Source organism: Pelophylax lessonae (genome assembly GCF_965119305.1).
Source record: "Pelophylax lessonae genome assembly, chromosome: 5".
NCBI classification, from domain to species: Eukaryota; Metazoa; Chordata; class Amphibia; order Anura; family Ranidae; genus Pelophylax; species Pelophylax lessonae.
This window is the reverse complement of record NC_138772.1, coordinates 516,481,099-516,501,435: the sequence shown is the minus strand read 5'-3', so window position 1 is coordinate 516,501,435 and position 20,337 is coordinate 516,481,099. Positions and strand designations below refer to the sequence as shown.

Genomic DNA, 20,337 nt, shown 5'->3' with positions numbered 1-20,337 from the left:
AAGTCTGTGTTGCCCAGTGACAACCCCAAAGCATCACTGCTCTAGAGGAGATCTGCATGGAGGAATGGGCCAAAATACCAGCAACAGTGTGTGAAAACCTTGTGAAGACTTACAGAAAACGTTTGACCTCTGTCATTGCCAACAAACAGTATATAACAAAGTATTGAGATGAACTTTTGTTATTTTCTTAAAAATAATCTTTAAAAATCAGACAATGTGATTTTCTGGATTTTTTTCATTTTGTCGCTCATAGTTGAAGTATACCTATGATGAAAATTACAGACCTTTAATCTCTTTAAGTGGCTGACTAAATACTTTTTTGCTAAACTGTACATACACATTTATATATAAAATCAGCTAGAGCATTACATTATTCATGTAGAGAAAAAATAGTAATAAATTCCTGATTTAATTGCGTACTTACCAGCTATACAACTGTCGTCTGAGATTGGTACATCAAGATATATGAATCCTTTATTATAAAGGCCTAAAAGACATAGAATGATGTTTTTTAACACCAAATAAGAGGGAGTGCAAACTACAAGCAAGATTTAGAGAGTCATTGAGGGGTAATGGTGTTTTTTGAAGCAAATATACCAACTTAAATATAAAAGACATTGTAGCGATGAGGGATACTGACTTAAGTGGTTGTAAAGGCAGAAGGTTTTATCTTTATGTAGCCTATGAATAAAAGATAAAAAAACCTTCTGTGTGCAGCAGCCCCCCTCATACTTACCTGAGCCTCATCTCCATCCAGCGATGTGCATGAGTACCTCAGCTGTCCGGGACTCTCCCTCCTGATTGGCTGAGACACAGCAGCTGTGCCATTGGCTCCCGCTGCTGTCAAATTAGCCAATGAGGGGGGGGGGGGGTGAACCACGGCCCCTACAGCTATTTGCTGTAGGGGCACTCAACAGGAGGGAGGGGCCAGGAGAGCCAGCAAGGCACCTGAGAAGAGGAGGATTGGGGCTGCTCTGTGCAAAACCACTGCACAGAGCAGGTAAGTATAACAGGTCTGTTTTTTTTTTAAAAGAAAAAAAAAAAAACGAGACTTTACAATCACTTTAAGCATGCCACAGAGGGACATTTACTGCACATTGGATATGTTATATATAGAATTGTGATCCTTTCAGCTATATACATATCAATGTCAATATATGGTATTTTGAATATTATATTTATGCTTGCCTTTTGCATGATTGAGATTGGGGATTTCTAGGAGTATTTACAATAGTTTTTAAAGTGATTGTAAAGTCTCATTTTGTTTTTTGTTTTTTAAATAACAAACATGTTAGGCTCCGTTCACATGTTAGCGCATGGATCACGGGCAGAACCGCTGCGGTTCCGCCCGCGATCCGGAGATTATTGCAAATCACGGGACGCCTGTGCGTTGCCCGTTGATTTGCAATAGACCCCCAAACGCTGAGCGATGTTGCAGCGATTTACGCCTGCCGAATCGCGGTAACATCGCGCAAAAAAGTACAAGAGCTTCTTTGGATCGTATTGCGTCCCGCAATTTTTTTTGCGCGATGTTACCGCGATTCGGCAGGCGGAAATCGCGGCAACATCGCTCAGCGTTTGGGGGTCTATTGCAAATCAACGGGCAACGCACAGGCGTCCCGCGATTTGCAATAATCTCCGGATCGCGGACGAAACCGCGGCGGTTCTCCCCGTGATCCATACGCTAACATGTGAACGGAGCCTAACATACGATGGCTGAATTTGCACCGCACAGACATCGTATGTAATTTTAGGAGCAATGCGCTCCAAATTACATGCGATCTATGTGATCGCAGAAATGTGAACCGGCACTAAGGCCTCAAGCACACTGGACGTTTTTACAGCGGCTGTTTTTGGCATCAGACGTTTTTTTTCTACAGCCTATAAATGCCCCAGCATATAGATAGATATAGGAGGAGTCCCCTGTAGTGCATTTGCACATTTTTCCCAGCAAGGAGTATTATCTCCAAGGGTTAGGCTGGATTCATCTCTTTTTCATGGATAGTGTAGGACCCACTGATAATGGGGTACTTTGACGCAGTAGTGGGCTTGAGCACGATATGGCCATATGGTGGGACCAAACCCCCATTTTTATTTATGAACTCTCTTCAGATTTGGTAGTAATTTCTTTTGCATTTGCGCGCTATTCTTTTTTAATATAAATGCCCCAGCATGTTATCCTATGTCTCCATGCACACACAGGCTGTTATCAGCAGGTTTTGGCAGGGGCGTTTTCTGGCTGTAAAAAAAAAAAACGAGTGGGTTTTGAGTGGCGTTTTTCAGCTGTAAAAATGCTCTAACTCCAATAAACGGCGATAAACACTAACTGGTCTTTTTTGAGTTTTTTTATTCAATTGCTTTTTTTAAGCCTGGGTTCTGTTTCAAGGTGTCTTTCATGGAACATAGCCTGGGTTCACACTGGTGCATGCTGAACACCGCATGTGATTTGCACCAAAGACGCACCGCATTCCTGTGCAAATCACATGTGATGTCTATGCAATGCAATTTGAGCCAAATATTTTATATGGCTCAAATTGCATCACATTTGCACCAAAATGTTGTAGGTCTCTTTTTTCCCCACACCTAAATCTTATCGCATGGGTGTGAACACCCATGCAATGCAATTCTGGCAAGCATTGCATTGTGGGAAAGTCTGAATTACTAAAATAGCAGAGAGGTGAAAAACACTGAAAAACGCCAATGCAAAAAAGCTGAAGTTTTTATAACATCCAGTGTGCATGAGGCCTTAGTGATCTGGATTAAGACGAGTACAAACTAAAGAGGGTTATGCTTTGCTCATATTTAATGTCTGAGATTTATATTCACTTTAAGGCCCACAACAGCGCAGACCCTCTGCATCCAGGGGGAGTGCATAATTTCTGAAATGCATTTGAAAAATAAGATTTGCATATATACGGGTACAGCTGCAGCTTCAGACAGTCTGTCATCGATTTGTAAAGGCTGGCTGTATGATTTACCTGTCAAAGAAATACCCCTGAATGTAGGCTGTATGACCCTCTTGCAGCCATGTGCTAGAGGCCTAAGGCCTCGTTTACACCTCATCTGCTCTTCAGAAAGCATTTGACAGGCGGTAGGGAGGCGGTATTGCCTGCCAAGTGTGAGAGGGCAGGCACCTCCAGCTGCTGCCTCTGCATCAAAAGGGGAAGCCATTGAGGGGCAGTAAAAATGTGGCTCCACTGCAGAGTTTTGATGACCCCCCAAGCCCTAAAAGAGACCTACTGGTTTATAGTCTGTTAAGTTTAATAACCAGTTCTTTCATGTGTAAGATGGTACAATTCTTTCAGTAACGTAGACTTGGAACCATCTCCTTGTTTGACCTTGACTCAAGACAAGGTTTAGTCCTAATTAGTAGCTTGATGGAGCAACCAATGCCATTGCAACTCCCAATTTTTGTAATCAAACTGCTGCTTACTTGCTGTGGGCAGTAACACACAGTTTTTATCAATTTGTGGCAATGCCTTAGGCAAAAATGTGTGTGAGAGCCAGTGAGGTCAAATCACTAAAATAATGGCAAATAAAAAAAAAAAATCGGTAAAATAACACATGCGGTAAATCAGCTGTGAAAGTTCAATTCAAAAACGAATATAAATAACGAATGCGATATTTTTTCGATTGTGCGGTGGTTAAGGGTTGTTTAAAGCTGAACTTCACTCTCTCAATCAACATTGATTATTTTTAATCCTCATGTTACTAGCATTAGTAAATAGATAGGAAAGTATATTATAATTACTTGTTTTAAACATTTTTTTTTTTTTACATTTCTTCAGTTACTTCCTGGGTTCTTGCCTAGGCAAATGATGTCATACATCCCAGGAGTCTTCAGGGAAGGAGGAGGGGTTTTCACAGCTCATCAGACTTCCTGCATGCATACCTGAGCTAAGGGCAGGAAGTAAAAGCTACATGAACCATTTTACCTTAGTCAAGATGGCCAAGGCCAGAAATGCTAGGGGGTGTTTTTCAAAGTGATTTCTCATCAAAATAAAGCATGGAGACATGGATGGATGGAGGAGTTTGCTTTGAATAATAAAAATGAATTAAATAGTGTTTTTGGTTTGTCGGGCTCAGATGCAGTAAAAATTCACTTTAACCACTTAAGCCCCGGAAGATTTTACCCCCATTCCGACCAGGGGGTATTTTGCGATTTGGCACTGCGTGACTTTAACGGAGAATTGCGCGGTCGTGCGACGCTGTACCTTAAAGAATTTGGCGTCCTTTTTTTCCCACAAACAGAGCTTTCTTTTGGTGGTATTTGATCACCTGTGCGATTTTTTGATCACGCGCTATAAACAAAAAAAGAGCGTCCATTTTGCAAAAATAGCAATATTTTTCCCTTTTTTTTATATGAAATTCCGCCAAAAAAAAAATGTAAAAATCAAAATTTTTTAAAATTTTCGGCCAATTTGTTTTATGCTACCTATGTTTGGTAAAAAAAAAAATCGCAAAAAGCGTATTTTGATTGGTTTGCGCAAAAGTTATTGCGTTTACTAACTAAGGGAAAGATTTTTGTCATTTTTGTTGTTTTTTTTTTTTAACGCGTAATGGCGGCGATCTGCGATTTTTTTTGCGGTACTGCGACATTGCGGCGGACAGATCGGACCCTTGACTGACATTTTTGACACTTTTGGGGTTACCAGTGACATTTCTACAGTAATCAGTGCTATACATATGCACTGTTACTGTAAAAATACACTGGTAGTGAAGGGGTTAACTTTATTTGAGAGGGAGGGGCTGTGTGTGTCCCTAGGGGCGTGATTCTAACTGTGATTGGCTGGGGCTTCAGCTGTATGCAGAGTGATCAACGGATCTACATAGTAGATCCAGATGATCAGCTCTCATACAGCGAGGAGAATGACAGGCAGCTTGTTTACACAAGCTGCCTGACTTTCTCCCTCTCCCCCGCCGATCGCAGAGTGGCCGGCGGACATCGGGTCCGCCGGTCACACGTGCGGGGGGGTCCGTGACCACTCGGGAGCGGGAGCGCGCCTCCGGGGGCGCGCGCTCGCTCCCTAGACCCTCACAGGCTAGTGACGTAGCCCTACGTCACTTTGCCTGTGAGGGGCTGACCGCCGACGTAGATAGTCGTGCGGCTGTCGGCAAGTGGTTAAGGTAATTTCCTTATAACATTTTAAGTTTTAACATGTTTGTTATTTTTCTTTTGCAAAAAAACTCAGTGAATATCCCATCCACTGACCAGTTCACCACAACCACACACTGCCCTTCCACCCCCCCAATTCTTTAAGGAATGCGTTAAGGTAAAAAATGTTACGGCTTTAGAACCACTTTTATTAATCACTGAACAGTTTGGCTGTAATGTATGTGGTCATCATCAGCCTTTAGATAAGAAGGATACTGTAGATGTTGAGGTTGTGATGCCAATACTTACTATGAACAATGTTGTACTCCAGAGAACCAGCCAGCTGAGGCCCAGAGTCAATGATCTTATCAATCGCTCTTTTCTCTGGTGTGCTACAGACCTAGAGAAAAAATGGTGTGCAAATAAGTTAGGGTAAAATCTGCAACAAGGGGGGGGGGGGGAAGAAACATAAGAGTAGCCATAATTCTCAATCATTTCCTAATCAAGAAGAATTTACTGTGTTTATAAGGGCAATTTCAAAGCTGAAGCGTAATGAAGGAATATCATCTTCCCTTGTCTCCCACTCTGAACATGAAACTAACTTTTTTCGTATACTTTAAAGCAGAATTAAACTCCCGGCCGGCCGCTGACATCCTTGAGCAGCTGCTTTCAGTGTCTCGATTGCCGGCCGATGTCATTGGCTGATCGGAAATGGCATCACAATCGGATTCAGCATTGCCGCAGGCACAGCAATGAGCAGGCAAGTAAGTATCTCTTCTGCATTCAAATTCCCCATCTTTAAATCTGGCCTAAAGTTCAACTTTAATATCAAGAAATACCTCTTTTCAGTACGGTTTACTTTTTTTAATTTTAACTTTACGTGCAGAAAGTGATGCTTCATTTACATCTCTGCACAATAGCATAGTCTTACACTGTGTCTCTGCACAGGAGCATAGCCTTACACTATGTCTCTGCACAGGAGCATAGCACTACACTATGTCTCTGCACAGGAGCATAGCCTTACACTATGTCTCTGCACAGGAGCATAGCACTACACTATGTCTCTGCACAGGAGCATAGCACTACACTATGTCTCTGCACAGTAGCATAGCACTACACTATGTCTCTGCACAATAGCATAGCACTACACTGTCTCTGTACAATAGCTTAGCCTTACACTATGTCTCTGCACAATAGCATAGCACGACACTATGTCTCTGCACAATAGCATAGCACTAAACTATGTCTCTGCACAATAGCATAGCACTAAACTATGTCTCTGCACAGGAGCATAGCACTACACTATGTCTCTGCATAGTAGCATAGCACTACACTATGTCTCTGCACAGTAGCATAGCACTACACTATGTCTCTGCACAATAGCTTAGCCTTACACTATGTCTCTGCACAATAGCATAGCACTACACTGTCTCTGTACAATAGCTTAGCCTTACACTATGTCTCTGCACAATAGCATAGCACTACACTATGTCTCTGCCCAATAGCATAGCACTACACTATGTCTCTGCACAATAGCATAGCCTTACACTGTGTCTCTGCACAGGAGCATAGCACTACACTATGTCTCTGCACAGGAGCATAGCACTACACTATGTCTGCACAGGAGCATAGCACTACACTGTGTCTCTGCACAGGAGCATAGCACTACACTGTCTCTGCACAGGAGCATAGCACTACACTGTGTCTCTGCACAGGAGCATAGCACTACACTATGTCTCTGCACAGGAGCATAGCACTACACCATGTCTCTGCACAATAGCATAGCCTTACACTGTGTCTCTGCACAGGAGCATAGCACTACACTATATCTCTGCACAGTAACATAGCACTACACTATGTCTCTGCACAGGAGCATAGCACTACACTATGTCTCTGCACAGGAGCATAGCACTACACTGTGTCTCTGCACAGGAGCATAGCACTACACTATGTCTCTGCACAGGAGCATAGCACTACACTATGTCTCTGCACAGGAGCATAGCACTACACTGTGTCTCTGCACAGGAGCATAGCACTACACTGTGTCTCTGCACAGGAGCATAGCACTACACTATGTCTCTGCACAGGAGCATAGCACTACACTATGTCTCTGCACAGGAGCATAGCACTACACTATGTCTCTGCACAGGAGCATAGCACTACACTAGGTCTCTGCACAGGAGCATAGCACTACACTATGTCTCTGCACAGGAGCATAGCACTACACTATGGAGTTGATTTACTAAAGGTAAATGGTCTGTGCACTGCAAGTGCAGTTGCTCTAGATCTGAGGGGAAGATGCAAGAAAAATAAACTGCATTCTTGCTTGCACATGATTGGATGATAGAATATAGCAGAGCTTCCCCTCATTTCAGAGCTTCAGAGCAACTGCCCTTGCAGTGCACAGACCATTTACCTTTAGTAAATCAACCCCTATGTCTCTTTACAGCAGCATAATGTTGCACTATGTCTCTACACAGTATAATAGCACTTTTGCATTTCTAGATGTCCTTGTGGTCACTGTCTTTTATCCAGTGTGGGAACCACACATACTTTTAATGAGCCCTCAAGCTTGGGAGTAACTTGGAAATATTATAACATCACAAGGCCAAAAAAAGGCAGATTAGGCGATGGCCTTCTCAGGTCTTTGCATACCTTTATGTTTTCTCTAATGTTCTAAAATGCAGAATGACGTGTGAGCTGGTAACACTAATTTTTTTTAATAACATTTTTTTATTTTAATTCAATTTTATACATTAGGAAGTTGGTTTAAACCTTCAGCCATAATATTGTAGTCCATACCTTGATGTCATCCTCAGTGATGTACCCAGACTGCACTACCCACCATGGCTCTACTGTTATCTCTACAGGCTTCACTGGCAGCAAGTCACGGGCAGTTTTCCTCCTAAAGAATTTCTATTGTGGGGGAGACATACAAAATAGAGATGAAATCATTGTCTAATGTATCAATCACTCTGTGATACAAAACAACTAGGCTGAAACAATTTAGAATTGTTTGGAATACTTACCTTTACTGTCATAGCCCTGCCATTCCATTCACTGCTGCTGCTCTCCCAAATTCTCAGTACCTCTGAGTATATAGAAGTGATAACTTACTACCTACTACACAGTGCTGGCAAATGAGTTGTCAAATGGGGGTGTGTTACTCATTGTGCAATTGTTCACAAGACTATGGGTTTGATTGACTAAAACTGGAGAGTGCAAAATTAGGTGCAACTCTGCATAGAAACCAATCAGCTCTGGTGCAGCTCTGCATAGAAACCAATCAGCTCTGGTGCAGCTCTGCATAGAAACCAATCAGCTCTGGTGCAGCTCTGCATAGAAACCAATCAGCTTCCAGTTTTTATGGTCAGAGTTTCATTGAACAAGCTGACGATAGAAGCCGATTTCCAGTTTTAGTAAATCTCCCCCCATGTATCTTCTAGTGACAGACAGATAGCACTGTAGGAAGCCTAGGACAGTGTTGGGGTGAGTTTGGGTTTTTTCTGCTCTCATCAGGATTACATAGACCTGTCATTAATTAAATATAAGCACTGCTATCCTTCTGGAAAGGTTACTTACTCTTGCTAACACTCAATTCTTGAATTGTTGGTAAGTGCCTTTCCAAGTATGGAGTATATCCCCTGCAGCCAGCTGGCAGACCCTAGAGCACTTAGTAGGAGGGACAGGATAAGGGTCTGGATTGGCCACAAACTTACAAGGCAATTTTTGGAGGACTCTGGAAGGCAAACAACACAGAAGGGGAACGCATAGAAACAGAAAGTATGTACAAGCACCAGGGGATGCCTGCTACCCCTTAAGGCCCCTTTCTTTTACACTGGCTTTCCGATCAGGTCCGCCTGCCAGTTTTTCAGGCGGACCTGATCAGACGCTCCATTCACCCCTATGGGCAGCGGATGCTAGCGGTGACATGTCCACTGACACCCACTGCTATCCGATCCGATCCTGTCCGTGAAATCCAGACAGATGGTAACCCTATTTTCCATCCATCTGGTGGATCGGATCGGATGAAAACGGATAGGCGGTCTGTTTCCATCCGATTCCCCATAGAGGAGAGTGGGGCTCTGACAGCTCCATCTCTGCACACAGAGCGGAGACAGAGCTGTCATCCGCCTGCTCAGCGGGGATCAGCGGATCGATCCCCTGCTGAGCAAAGCACAGTCCACCGGGCAAAACACCCCTGTGAAAAGACCCTAAACCTGTTTCAGATGTAAATGCAAAGTGCTTTCAACTGACAAAATTCAGTGCTGTATAGGGAGCATCTCACCTTTGATGATCTACATTGGTTCATCAGGTCTATGTACTGGTTCCTTCCAATACCGAGAAGCCTAAGACCTTTGTGAAGGAAAAAAAACAGCGTGTTAAAATTAATTTAAAAATCCCACAATTCTTTTATCATTGTCATAAGCAATCGAATATTCAAAATGTGATGAAAAGAGACAGCAGTATCACAATAACCCAGCATTGCAAAGGCCTGGCATAAGGCCAGGATTTACATTAAACTGGCTCAGGCACCCATGTGCAAGAGCCTATATACACACAGTAAGGCTCCATGTACACAGGACGCTGGAAATGGCCGTTTAGGAGCAGTTGGGCGTTTTTTTCAGAAGCCCCTGAACGCAGCTCCATGTTATCTCATCTGTCCATGTACACCAGGTCGTTTACAGTCATTTGCAGGCAGTTGCGTTCAGGGACTTTTTTTAGAACGCAATTATTTGCGTTCAAACGTGTGTTTCCCGGCGTTTCAAACGCACAAACGCATCCGAACGCGATGACCCGCGTTTAGCGTTTTTCCATTTTAAAGGGGAATAATTTTTTTGACCTCTAGGAACGGTTCTAAACGCAAATGCCCGCTAAACGCGGGTGCAAACGCGACCTAACGGACGTTTCAAACGTCCTAAAAATTCCAGCATTCAAAGGGACTTTTACCAAAGTCCCGTGTACATGGAGCCTAAAGGTCAATGATTTTATTGATTATCTCAAGAGAAAACAAGAAGCCTAGCTTGGAACTGGAGAAGCTCCAAACATTTGACATTGGTCTGACCCAGTCCCTGTGCACAAGAAAAGTGTGCAGCCTTAAAGTGTCAGCTCACCTTTTCAGATGAAAAGATGAACTAACACCGATCACCCTCCCCATACTCTGGATCCTGCTGTACTTACCTGCTGGGGGTGAAGAGCTGTGCCCATGAAGCCGGTGTGGCGGCCTAGGGATGTAAAATCTCCACTTTTCATTCTGCAGGGCTTCTGGGACTGCTCAGAGTGCTTCTGATTGGTCAGTCAATTAGAAGTGCTCTGATCTGTCCCCTATGTCCTGGAGAATGAAGTCCAGAGCATTCTCTGCAGAAGCCTCTAAAAGACACCAATTGCTCACACTTGCATTACAAACACATTCCTCTGACAGGTATTTGCCAATTTAAAGCAAAACCCCAGGCAGATTAATGCAGCTCTGCATTCAGTAAAACATTAACAAATTCCGGACCGCCCACTGCATATGTACTGGGGCAGGGCAGCCCGGCTGCGCAAAATCAGGTATAGGTATGGGATTTTGTGCAGTGGATGTTGGGGGGTGCGCATGTGTGCTGCTTCCGCTGTAATTAGACACAGCAGGAGCCAATCAGCGGGGCCGCCGGCCACCAGCGATCGTGCAGGAGAATGACAGAACGGCCGTCTGCCTATGTAAACAAGGCAGACGGCTGTTCAGTCACAGATGAAGAATGAGATCTGTGTTTCAGCTAAGCTAAAACACAGATTTTTTTTTCCTCTAGCACATCCATCCCCCTCACAGTTAGTAAACACTCCATAGGAGCACACCTAACCCCTTAATCACCCCAAGTGTTAACCCCTTGCTTGCCAGTGTCATTTATACACTGACAGTGCTTTTTTTTTTAGCACTGATCACTGTATTGGTGTCACTGGTCCCCAAAAAGTGTTACTTAGTGTCAGATTTGTCTGCCGAAATGTCCCAGTCCCGCAAAAAAATCGCTGATCGCTGCCATTACTTGTAAAAACAATTAAAAAAAAATGCCATAAATCTATTCCATAGTTTATATTCCAAATTACGTGATAACTTTTGCACAAATCAATCAAAATACACTTATTAGGATTTTTTTTTTTTTTTTTTTACCAAAAATCTGTAGCAGAATACATATTGGCCTGAATTGAGGAAAACATTAGATTTTTTAAATTTTTTTATTGAAAATGTTTTATAGCAGAAAGTAAAAAAAAAAATATTTTTTTTTTTGAGAGGGAGGGGTTAAGTGTGTCCCTAGGGGCGTGTTTCTAACTGTGATTGGCTGTGGCTTGAGCTGTAAGAACAGTGATCAACGGTCCTGCATAGTAGAACCGTATGATCACCATTCTTACACAGGGGAGAATGACAGTTTACATTAGCCGCCTGCCTTTCTCTCGGTGTAACGGGCGATCGCGAGTGCCCGGCGGACATTGGGTCCGCCGGGCACACGCGCGGGGGGGGGGGTGTCCGTGACCGAGCGGGAGCGCGCATTCAGCGGCACGCGCTCGCTCCCCAGAGCCTCACAGGCTAGCAACATCGCTTTGCCTGTGAGGGGCTGACTGCCGCAGTAAATATACTGACGGCAGTCGGCAAGTGGTTAAAGCAACGCGGTGCCGTATCGCAAAAACTGGCCTGGTCATTAAGGGGGGTAAAACCTTCTGGAGCTGAAGTGGTTAATAAATGTATTTTTTTTAAATCCAATAGGTGTAAGTGTACAAATTTGGCTTGGTATAAGCTTCTTATAATCCCCAGAGCTCAGACTGGAAGAGGCAGAAGCAGTACTAGAAATCTGTGCTGCAGTGTTAATGTGCTAACAAGAGGCATGCTTACAGGTGGAGAGAGCAGAGGGATCATAAGTCTGCTGCATCTCCTATCAATATCTAGTCATAAGCTGGGGGGGAGACAAGACCTGTAAGGCTCGGTTCACATTTGTGCGATGCGAGAAGGGTGCGAATATGCAGCGTGATCCCGCATCACATCCGCACATCTGGCAGTTCACACTGCCATACGCGATACGCAGGGGGTGTCAAATGTTAATGAGACCCCCAGTTGCGATCGCATATCGCAGTGCGATCTGCAAGTTCGCACAGAATCGGATCGCACAAGTGTGAACCACTGTGCGATCCGATTCTGATGAGGCTCAAAAAAAGCCTCATGTGCGAGTTTGCTGCGGATGCGCTGCGAATTCAGCCATACAAAGTGTATGGCTGAACTCGCATCCGCACAGGAGATCGCATGTAATGAAGGAGCAGTGCGCTCCGAATTACATGCGATCAGCGCATCCGCACAAGTGTGAACCGGCTCTAAGTGTTACAGACAAATCTGGTCTCTTCACTTGCCAGACAAGACTGCCCTATGTGGCAGGGCTGTTTAAATCTCGGGACTTAATGGACAGAAATATAAATCCTTTGAAAGGTAAAACTGGTCTCATATACAATAAGTATTGAACGCGTCACCATTTCTCCAGGTAAATATATTTCTAAAGGTGCTATTGGTATGTCACCACATGTCGGTAATAACCCATGCAATCCATACATACAAAGAAACCAATACAAATAAGTTCAGAAATGAAGTAATGTGTAATAAAATGGAATGACACAGGGAAAAGTATTGAACACGCTAACTGGAATTTTTTTAATACTTAGTGCAAAATCCTTTGTTAGTAAGGACAGCTTCAAGGACGCCTCCTGTATGAAGAAACTTGTCACATGCATTGCTCAGGTGTGAATTCGGCCCATTCTTCTACAAAGTCTTCAAATCTTGAAGGCTCGTGGGCCTCTTCTATAAACTCTGATCTTTAGTTCTTTCCACAGATTTTCTATTGGATTCAAGTCAGGTGATTGGCTGGGCCATTCTAGCAGCTTTCTTTTCTCTTTCTTTGAAACCAATTGAGAGTTTCCTTGGCTTTGTGTTTGGGATCATTGTCCTGCTGAAATGTCCACCCTCGTTTCATCTTCATCATCCTGGTAGATGGCAGCAGATTTTGTATCGAGAATGTCTTGGTACATTTTTCCATGCATCCTTCCTTCAATGACATGAAGTTTGCCAGTACCGTATGCTGAAAAAAAGCCCCACACCATGATGTTCCCACCTCCGAACTTCACTGTTGGAATGGGGGTGTTTTGGGGTGATGTGCAGAGCCATTTGACCTCCAAACATGGTGTGTGTTATGGCACCCAAAGAGTTCCATTTTGGTCTAATCTGACCAGAGTATATTATCCCAGTATTTTACAGGCTTGTCTAAATGTTGTGCAGCAAACTTTAAATGAGCTTTAATGTGCTTTTTCTTCAGCAATAGAGTCTTGCGTGGTGAGCGTGCATATAAGTCATGGCAATTGAGCGCATTACTTATTATTTTCTTTGAAACAATTGTACCTGCTAATTCCAGCTTCCTGAAGCTTTCCACAAGTGGTCCTTGGATCTTGGACAACTCTTCTGATAATTCTTTTCACTCCTCAGAAATCTTGCATGGAGCACCTGGTTGTGGCCAGTTTATGGTGAATAAATATTCTTTCCACTTGTGGATTATGGCTCCAACAGTGCTCACTGGAACATTCTGAAGTTTAGAAATCCTTCTGTAATCAATGAGTATGAGTACGTAGAGAACAGAAAAGTGCAGACTGCTTTATTGTACACAGATAAAGCAGCAACTCACAAAACCAGTTGGTACATGGCTGTAAAGATGTAGACAGATGGGTTCCTCCGGGTGGCGCCGTCTCTCTGTATGATGTAGATCAGTGGTCCTCAACACTGGCCTACAGGGCCCACTAACAGGCCAGGTTTGCAAGATAACTGAAATACATCCCAGGTGATATCATTTGCTGCTCAGTGATTGCAGTACTCTAGTCTGCATCTCCCCAAGGTAATACTTAAAGCGGTAGTATCCCGCTTTTTGACACTTTTACCTACAGGTAAGCCTATAATAAGGCTTACCTGTAGGTACAAATAATATCTCCTAAACTGGCATGGTTTAGGCGATATTTACAGTGCATGCAGCCGCTCTCGCGAGCGGCGCATTCGCTCTGAAGGTCCGGGGGGACCTTCAATTAAGTTGCCGGGAGCTTGCCGGAAAAATCACTCCCGCGCGCATGCGCGGGAGTGACGTCATCGCGGCTCCGGCCAATCATCGCGCCGGAGCCGTCTCTTCCGGCCAATCACCGCGCCGGAGCCGCCGAACCCGGAAGAGACGGCGAGGGATCATGGCAGCGCCCGCAGCGATGTCCGGGGGTCCGTGTCGGGGCTTCGTTCTAAGGTAAGTTACACATAATGGGCTAGTATGCGATGCATACTAGCCCATTATGCCTTTGTCTTGCAGGTTTTTTTTTTTTTTTTTTTGTTCTAAGGGTTTACAACCGCTTTAAAATCTGGCCTGTTAGTGGGCCCTGAGGACCGGAGTTGAGGACCACTGATGTAGATGACCTGAAGCGCTAGTTGCAGTGTTAATTTCGTCGACTAAAACCGATTAAAACTTTTTCGTCGACTAAATTAACACAATTTTAGTTGACTAAAATATAACTAAAACTAAAACAATTCAGATGACTAAAATACATCTAAAACTAAAATGGCATTTTAGTCTTAAGATTAAAATACGACTAAAACTAAAATGGCATTTTAGTCAAAAGACTACAACTAAAACTAAATCGAAATTTGCTGCCAAGATTAACACTAGTGCATGCTCAAAGCTTAATACCATAAATAATAACATATTAGATTTTTCACTCCAGGACCAGCAGTAGTATATAATGAGTTTGGAAATTGTAGAGAAATGCTTAAATCATGCATTACAAATTACGATTGAACTACACCCATTCGATTATAGATGACTAAAATGAGTTATAGTCAACTAAAATTTAGGACGTTTTAGTCAACTAAAATGTACTGGAGTTTTAGTCGACTAAATACGACTAAAACTAAAACCCTTGCAGAAGACTAAAATGGGACTAAAACTAAAATGCCATTTTAGTACTAAGACTAAGACTAAAACTAAATTGAAATTTGCTGCCAAAATTAACACTGGCTAGTTGGAGCCATCGGTAGCAGGAGAGGAAGTGACCGGCTTGTCTCCAGGGCTATCTGGATCCTCCGACAGGACTGAAGAAAGAGCATGCATGTTCAATCCGGACTTGGCGCATGCTCAGAAACGCGGCATGCGTCTTTCCGTCCTTCTGGTTTCTGGGTGTCACAGCCGCCCATCCTACTCTCGCCGCGCAGTCCTGTCGGAGGATCCGGATAGCCCTGGAGACAAGCCGCCCTCTTCCTCTCCTGCTACGGACGGCTCCAACTAGCACTGCAGGTCATCTACATCATACAGAGAGACGGCGCCACCCGGAGGAACCCATCTGTCTACATCTTTACAGCCATGTACCAACTGGTTTTGTGAGTGGCTGCTTTTCTGTTTTTATCTTATCTGTGTACAATAAAGCAGTCTGCACTTAGAGCGCTTTTCTGTTCTCTACATATTTTGTTCCAGAGTTCCTTCCTCATTTCTGAGCTAAGCTGCTTGGTGCAGCTGGACTTTTTGTTATCCATTGGACCCCCCTCCCTGTGTTTTATTTCTCAATTTGCATGGACACCATACAATGCGGATGGACTTTAGCGCTTACATGTTTGTTTTTTAATGAGTATGAGTACCACCAGTATTTTTTGCAACAAGGAGGTTGCAAAGTCTTGAGAGAGCGCTTTGCTTTTACCCATCATGAGATGTTTCTTGTGCGACACCTTGGCAACGAGACACCTTTTTACAGGCCATCAGATGAGACTGAACGAGCTGATATTAATTTGCTCTGACATGGGGCAGGATTGATTTCTAATTACTGATGGATTTCAGCTGGTGTCTTGGCTTTCCATGCCTTTTTACACCTCCCTTTCTTCATGTGTTCAATACTTTTTCCCTATGTCATTCCATTTTATTACACATTACTTAATTTCTGAACTTGTTTGTTTTGGTTTCTTTGTATGTATGGATTGCATGGGTTGTTACCGACAGGTGGTGAATATTTAATGTCAATAGCACCTTTAGTGTCCATTCACACTGGTACGACGTGTCAGGTGACTTGGTCAGCCTGACAAGTCGTGCACCGTCGCTCCCACTGTGTAGTAAAGGAGCCGTTCTAATAGGAGCGACACAAGTCGCTCCGACTTAGAAAAAGGGTTCTGTACTACTTGGGGGCGACTTGCATTGACTTCCATTATGTGAAGTCCGTGCAAGTCGCGCTGCACGTGACTTCACAGGTCGCCCCCTAAGTCGGAGCGACCTAATGTGAAAGGGGCTTAGAAATATATTTACCTTGAAAAATGTGTTCAATACTTATTTGACCCGCTGTATGTATTTTATCTGTGTAATTAGTGGTTTTCCTGGAGATCAGATTTAAATTAGAAGTAGTAGAGTAATGTTGCCTGGAGGTTATTTGCTTGGAGGCAGAGATAGAGAACTGTGACTGCAAGCTTCCGGATCTCAAGAGGGCGCAACTTCCAAGACTAAATCTATGTGCAGTCCAGCTTATGTGACCACCATAGCTCTCTCCACACATACAGCGGAGGAGTGAGGGTAGCCACCCCACAGCAGGAATTGTGTTATCTGTAGGATTACCAGGTAAAATAAAGGAAAAAAAAAACCTCTAATTAACCACTTGCCGACCGCCCGCCGCATATATACTGCAGCAGGCTGGCTCAGCTGCGTGAATCGACGTACGGGTACGTCGGTTTACTGGAGTTGTGCTTGGGGGGGGGGGGGGGGGGCGAGCACGCGCTGCCCCCACTATGCAGCGGAGATGCAGATAAACGGGACTGCCAGCCGCAATTGCCGCTGGGCACCCGCGATCGCTCTCCACTGAGAGAGAAGGACAGTTGGCTGTTGTAAACACAGCTGACCGTTCTTCTCTCTGAAATGATCACAGAGCGCCTGTGATCCTTCTATATAGAATCACAGGTCTCTATGATCATTTCACAAGTCCCTCCCCCCACAGTTAGAAAACGCTCACAATTAACCCTCTGATCCCCCCTAGGTCTGCCAGTGTCATAATTACAGTAACCGTGCATAATGTTAGCACTGATTACTGTAGTAATGTCACTGATCCCCCCCCAAAAGTGTAAAAAATGTCAGTCAGGGGTCCGATCTGTCCACCGCAATGTCGCAGTCTCGCTAAAAATCGCAGATCGCCATCATTACTAGTAAAAAATTAGAAGAAAAAATAATAAAAATGAGATAAATATTTCTCCTAGTTTGTAGACGCGATAACTTTTGCGCAAACCAATCAAAATACACTTACTGCAATTTTTTTTTACCAAAAATATGTAGCAGAAAACAAATTGGCCTAAAAGGATGAAAAAAATAGATTTTTACTTTTTTTTGGGGAATGTTATATAGCAGAAAGTGAAAAATATTGTATTTTTTTTCAGAATTGTTGCTCTTTTTTTGTTTATAGCGCAAATAATAAAAATTGCACAGGTGATCAAATACCACCAAAAGAAAGCTCTGTTTGTGGGAAAAAAAGGACATCAATTTTATTTAGGTACAGCGCCGTATGACTGCGCAATTGTCCGTTAAAGTAACGCAGTGCCGAATCGCAAAAAATGGCCCGGTCACTAAAGCGGAGTTCCACTCAAAAGTGGAACTCCGCTGATCTGCTTCCTCCCCTCACAACGGTGCCCCATTTGGCACCTTTTTAGGGGGGAGGGGCGAACAAATACCTGTTTTTGACAGGTACCCTTCACCACTTCCTGGGAGACAGCACCGCGGCGCTGTCCCTCTGAAGTTCAGCCCCCTCCTTTTTCCTCTGCCGTTGGGCCAATTACAAAGCGCAGCTGCTTTGCGCATGCGCAGTAGGGAACTAGCATTGAAGCTGGCATGGCTTCACTGCCGGGTTCCCTTACTCTGGATGGCGGCGGCACCTGAGAGCCGATACGTAAATCAGCTTCGGGCGCCGACATCGCGGGCTCCCTGGACAGGTAAGTTCTACTATTTAAAAGTCAGCAGCTACGGTATTTGCAGCTGCTGACTTTTCAATTTTTTAAGGGGGGGCGAAACTCCGCTTTAATGGGGAAAACCTTCCGGGCCAGAAGTGGTTAAGAAGTGGTTAAGAAAACGAATGCAGCCCCCACATTTAAGGACTGGTAAGCTGAAACCTATAAAACAAATGTTGTTCTTGGGTTTGGATACACTCTAAGAGCGGCCATATTACTTTTTCATAGTTTCTATGAATAGATCAGACATCTGCCGGTGTTTGTGAGGATTATGAAGCATGACTGCATATCATCATATCCTCGTACAAAGCACAGTTTTATGACACGCTGTAAAAGGTTTATTCCTTTTTCTGTGGAATTAAAAATTCACTCTTCCAGAAAATCTTTTGTAATTGTTCAATCAACTTCCCTTTTTGGCAGAGGAAAGTGGCACAATTCTTTACAAAGACGAATAGAAATCATGAAACGGCCCAGTGATGAGGCAATCACAATGATAAATGTACAAATCAATTCTGTCCCAGTCAAAACTGTTTTTTTTTGTTTTTTTTTTGGTAAACTGGTAAAGATGATAACCTCTGTTAAGCTTTTATTGTTGACCCAATCCCTGTAGGGGAGATTTCCATTAAAGTGTTACTAAACCCAGGACTCTGCATTCACTATATCTGGTCTCCCACAGTACACAGTACATGGAAATGCAATTATTTTTAGTAAATATAAACTGCTAATTACCTTTTCTCATCAGCAGTCTATAGCAGTCTTGTGACTTCTATCAGTGTCTAGGTAAAGCTAGGCACAGACCCACCGCAATTCCTGGTCTGTGCCTGTGATTGCTCTCTAGTCCATCGAGAACACTACTTTTATCTCAGCAACTATACCAGCCCTGTGCGCAGTCTACAGCTTGTTTACATGTAAGTGATACTTCATAAATTACATTTTTTATCTTCCTTCTACTGATCTGACACCCTCTTCTATGTGTTGCATGCCTTTGGGGGGATCCCAATACCCATCGAGGAGCTGCCGGTGAATGTAGGTGTCCTTTCTCCTATCAAGATTACCATCCCCCTGCAATTCCTCCCATGGACTTATAGAAACCGTTTGTATGGCCAGTGGATTGCTGACTCAATAGTTGTCAACAATTTTCATAATCGATTAGTTGGCCTGCATACAGAATGCATTATTTGTTTACATGTCAGTATACACAGTGCAGCACACATACAGCTCAGCACCCCCCCCCCCCCCCAATACATGTCAGTATACACAGTGCACCGCACGTGCAGCTCACCACCCCCCCCCCCCCATACATGTCAGTATACACAGTGCACCACACATACAGCTCAGCAATCCCCCCCCCCATACATGTCAGTATACACAGCGAAGCACACATACAGCTCAGCACCACCCCCCCCCTTATACATGTCAGTATACACAGTGAAGCACGCATACAGCTCAGCCGCCCCCCCCCCCCCCCATACATGTCAGTATACACAGTGCAGCACACTTACAGCTCAGCACCCCCCCCCCCCCGCCCCATACATATCAGTATACACAGTGCAGCACACATACAGCTCAGCCCCCCCCCCCCCCATACATGTCAGTATACACAGTGCAGCACACATACAGCACAGCACCCCCCCCCCCCATACACGTCAGTATACACAGTGCAGCACACATACAGCTCAGCACCCCCCCCCCCCCCCCCCAGAGTACCGTACCCTGCTCCCCCTTCATGTACCATGCCCTGCTTCCCCCTCATGTACCGTACCCTGCTCCCCCTTCATGTAAAGTGCCCTGCTTCCCCCTCATGTAACGTACCCATAATTGAGCATCTGTGCTGAAGAAACAAGCATAAGTTTCACATTAAATAGGTATGTTTTAATATTGATTCTAATATTTAATGCAATTTCTAAAAATAGTTGTTATAGCATGAGGTCGCTGATCATACCAATATTCCATTATAAATGTGAACATTATTTCAGGGGTTCCCTGAGATCTCAAAATTTTTGCTAAGGATTCCTCCAAAGTAAAAAGGTCGAGAAACCCTGATCTAGATCATGCTGATACTTGCCCATGTCCTGAAGTAAGGTCCCACAGTACTTTCACTAATATTTCTGCATTTTCATTGTAGCATGCCATGACAGACAGGGGCAAAGACTATCCATCGACAAAATACAAAAATAACAGTGAAGCGCGTCAGCTAGCCAAACTCTGCGGTCCTCTGCTCCGGGACAAAGGTAAAAATTCCAGATGC

The 20,337-nt window shown here is 44.0% G+C and overlaps 1 protein-coding gene across 2 annotated transcripts in view; it reads right to left on the bottom strand.

The window, feature by feature from the left end:
• Positions 1-20,337, bottom strand: part of FAM91A1 (family with sequence similarity 91 member A1) — a 145,736-nt gene that overhangs the window by 64,892 nt on the left and 60,507 nt on the right. For both annotated transcript variants that reach the window (XM_082257935.1, XM_082257936.1), the window contains exons 5-8: positions 9,384-9,451; positions 7,898-8,011; positions 5,405-5,495; positions 425-487 (exon numbers count right to left, since the gene is read on the bottom strand). In XM_082257935.1, coding sequence (XP_082114061.1) covers positions 425-487; positions 5,405-5,495; positions 7,898-8,011; positions 9,384-9,451 — 336 coding nt within the window. The remainder of the gene's footprint in view (positions 1-424; positions 488-5,404; positions 5,496-7,897; positions 8,012-9,383; positions 9,452-20,337) is intronic.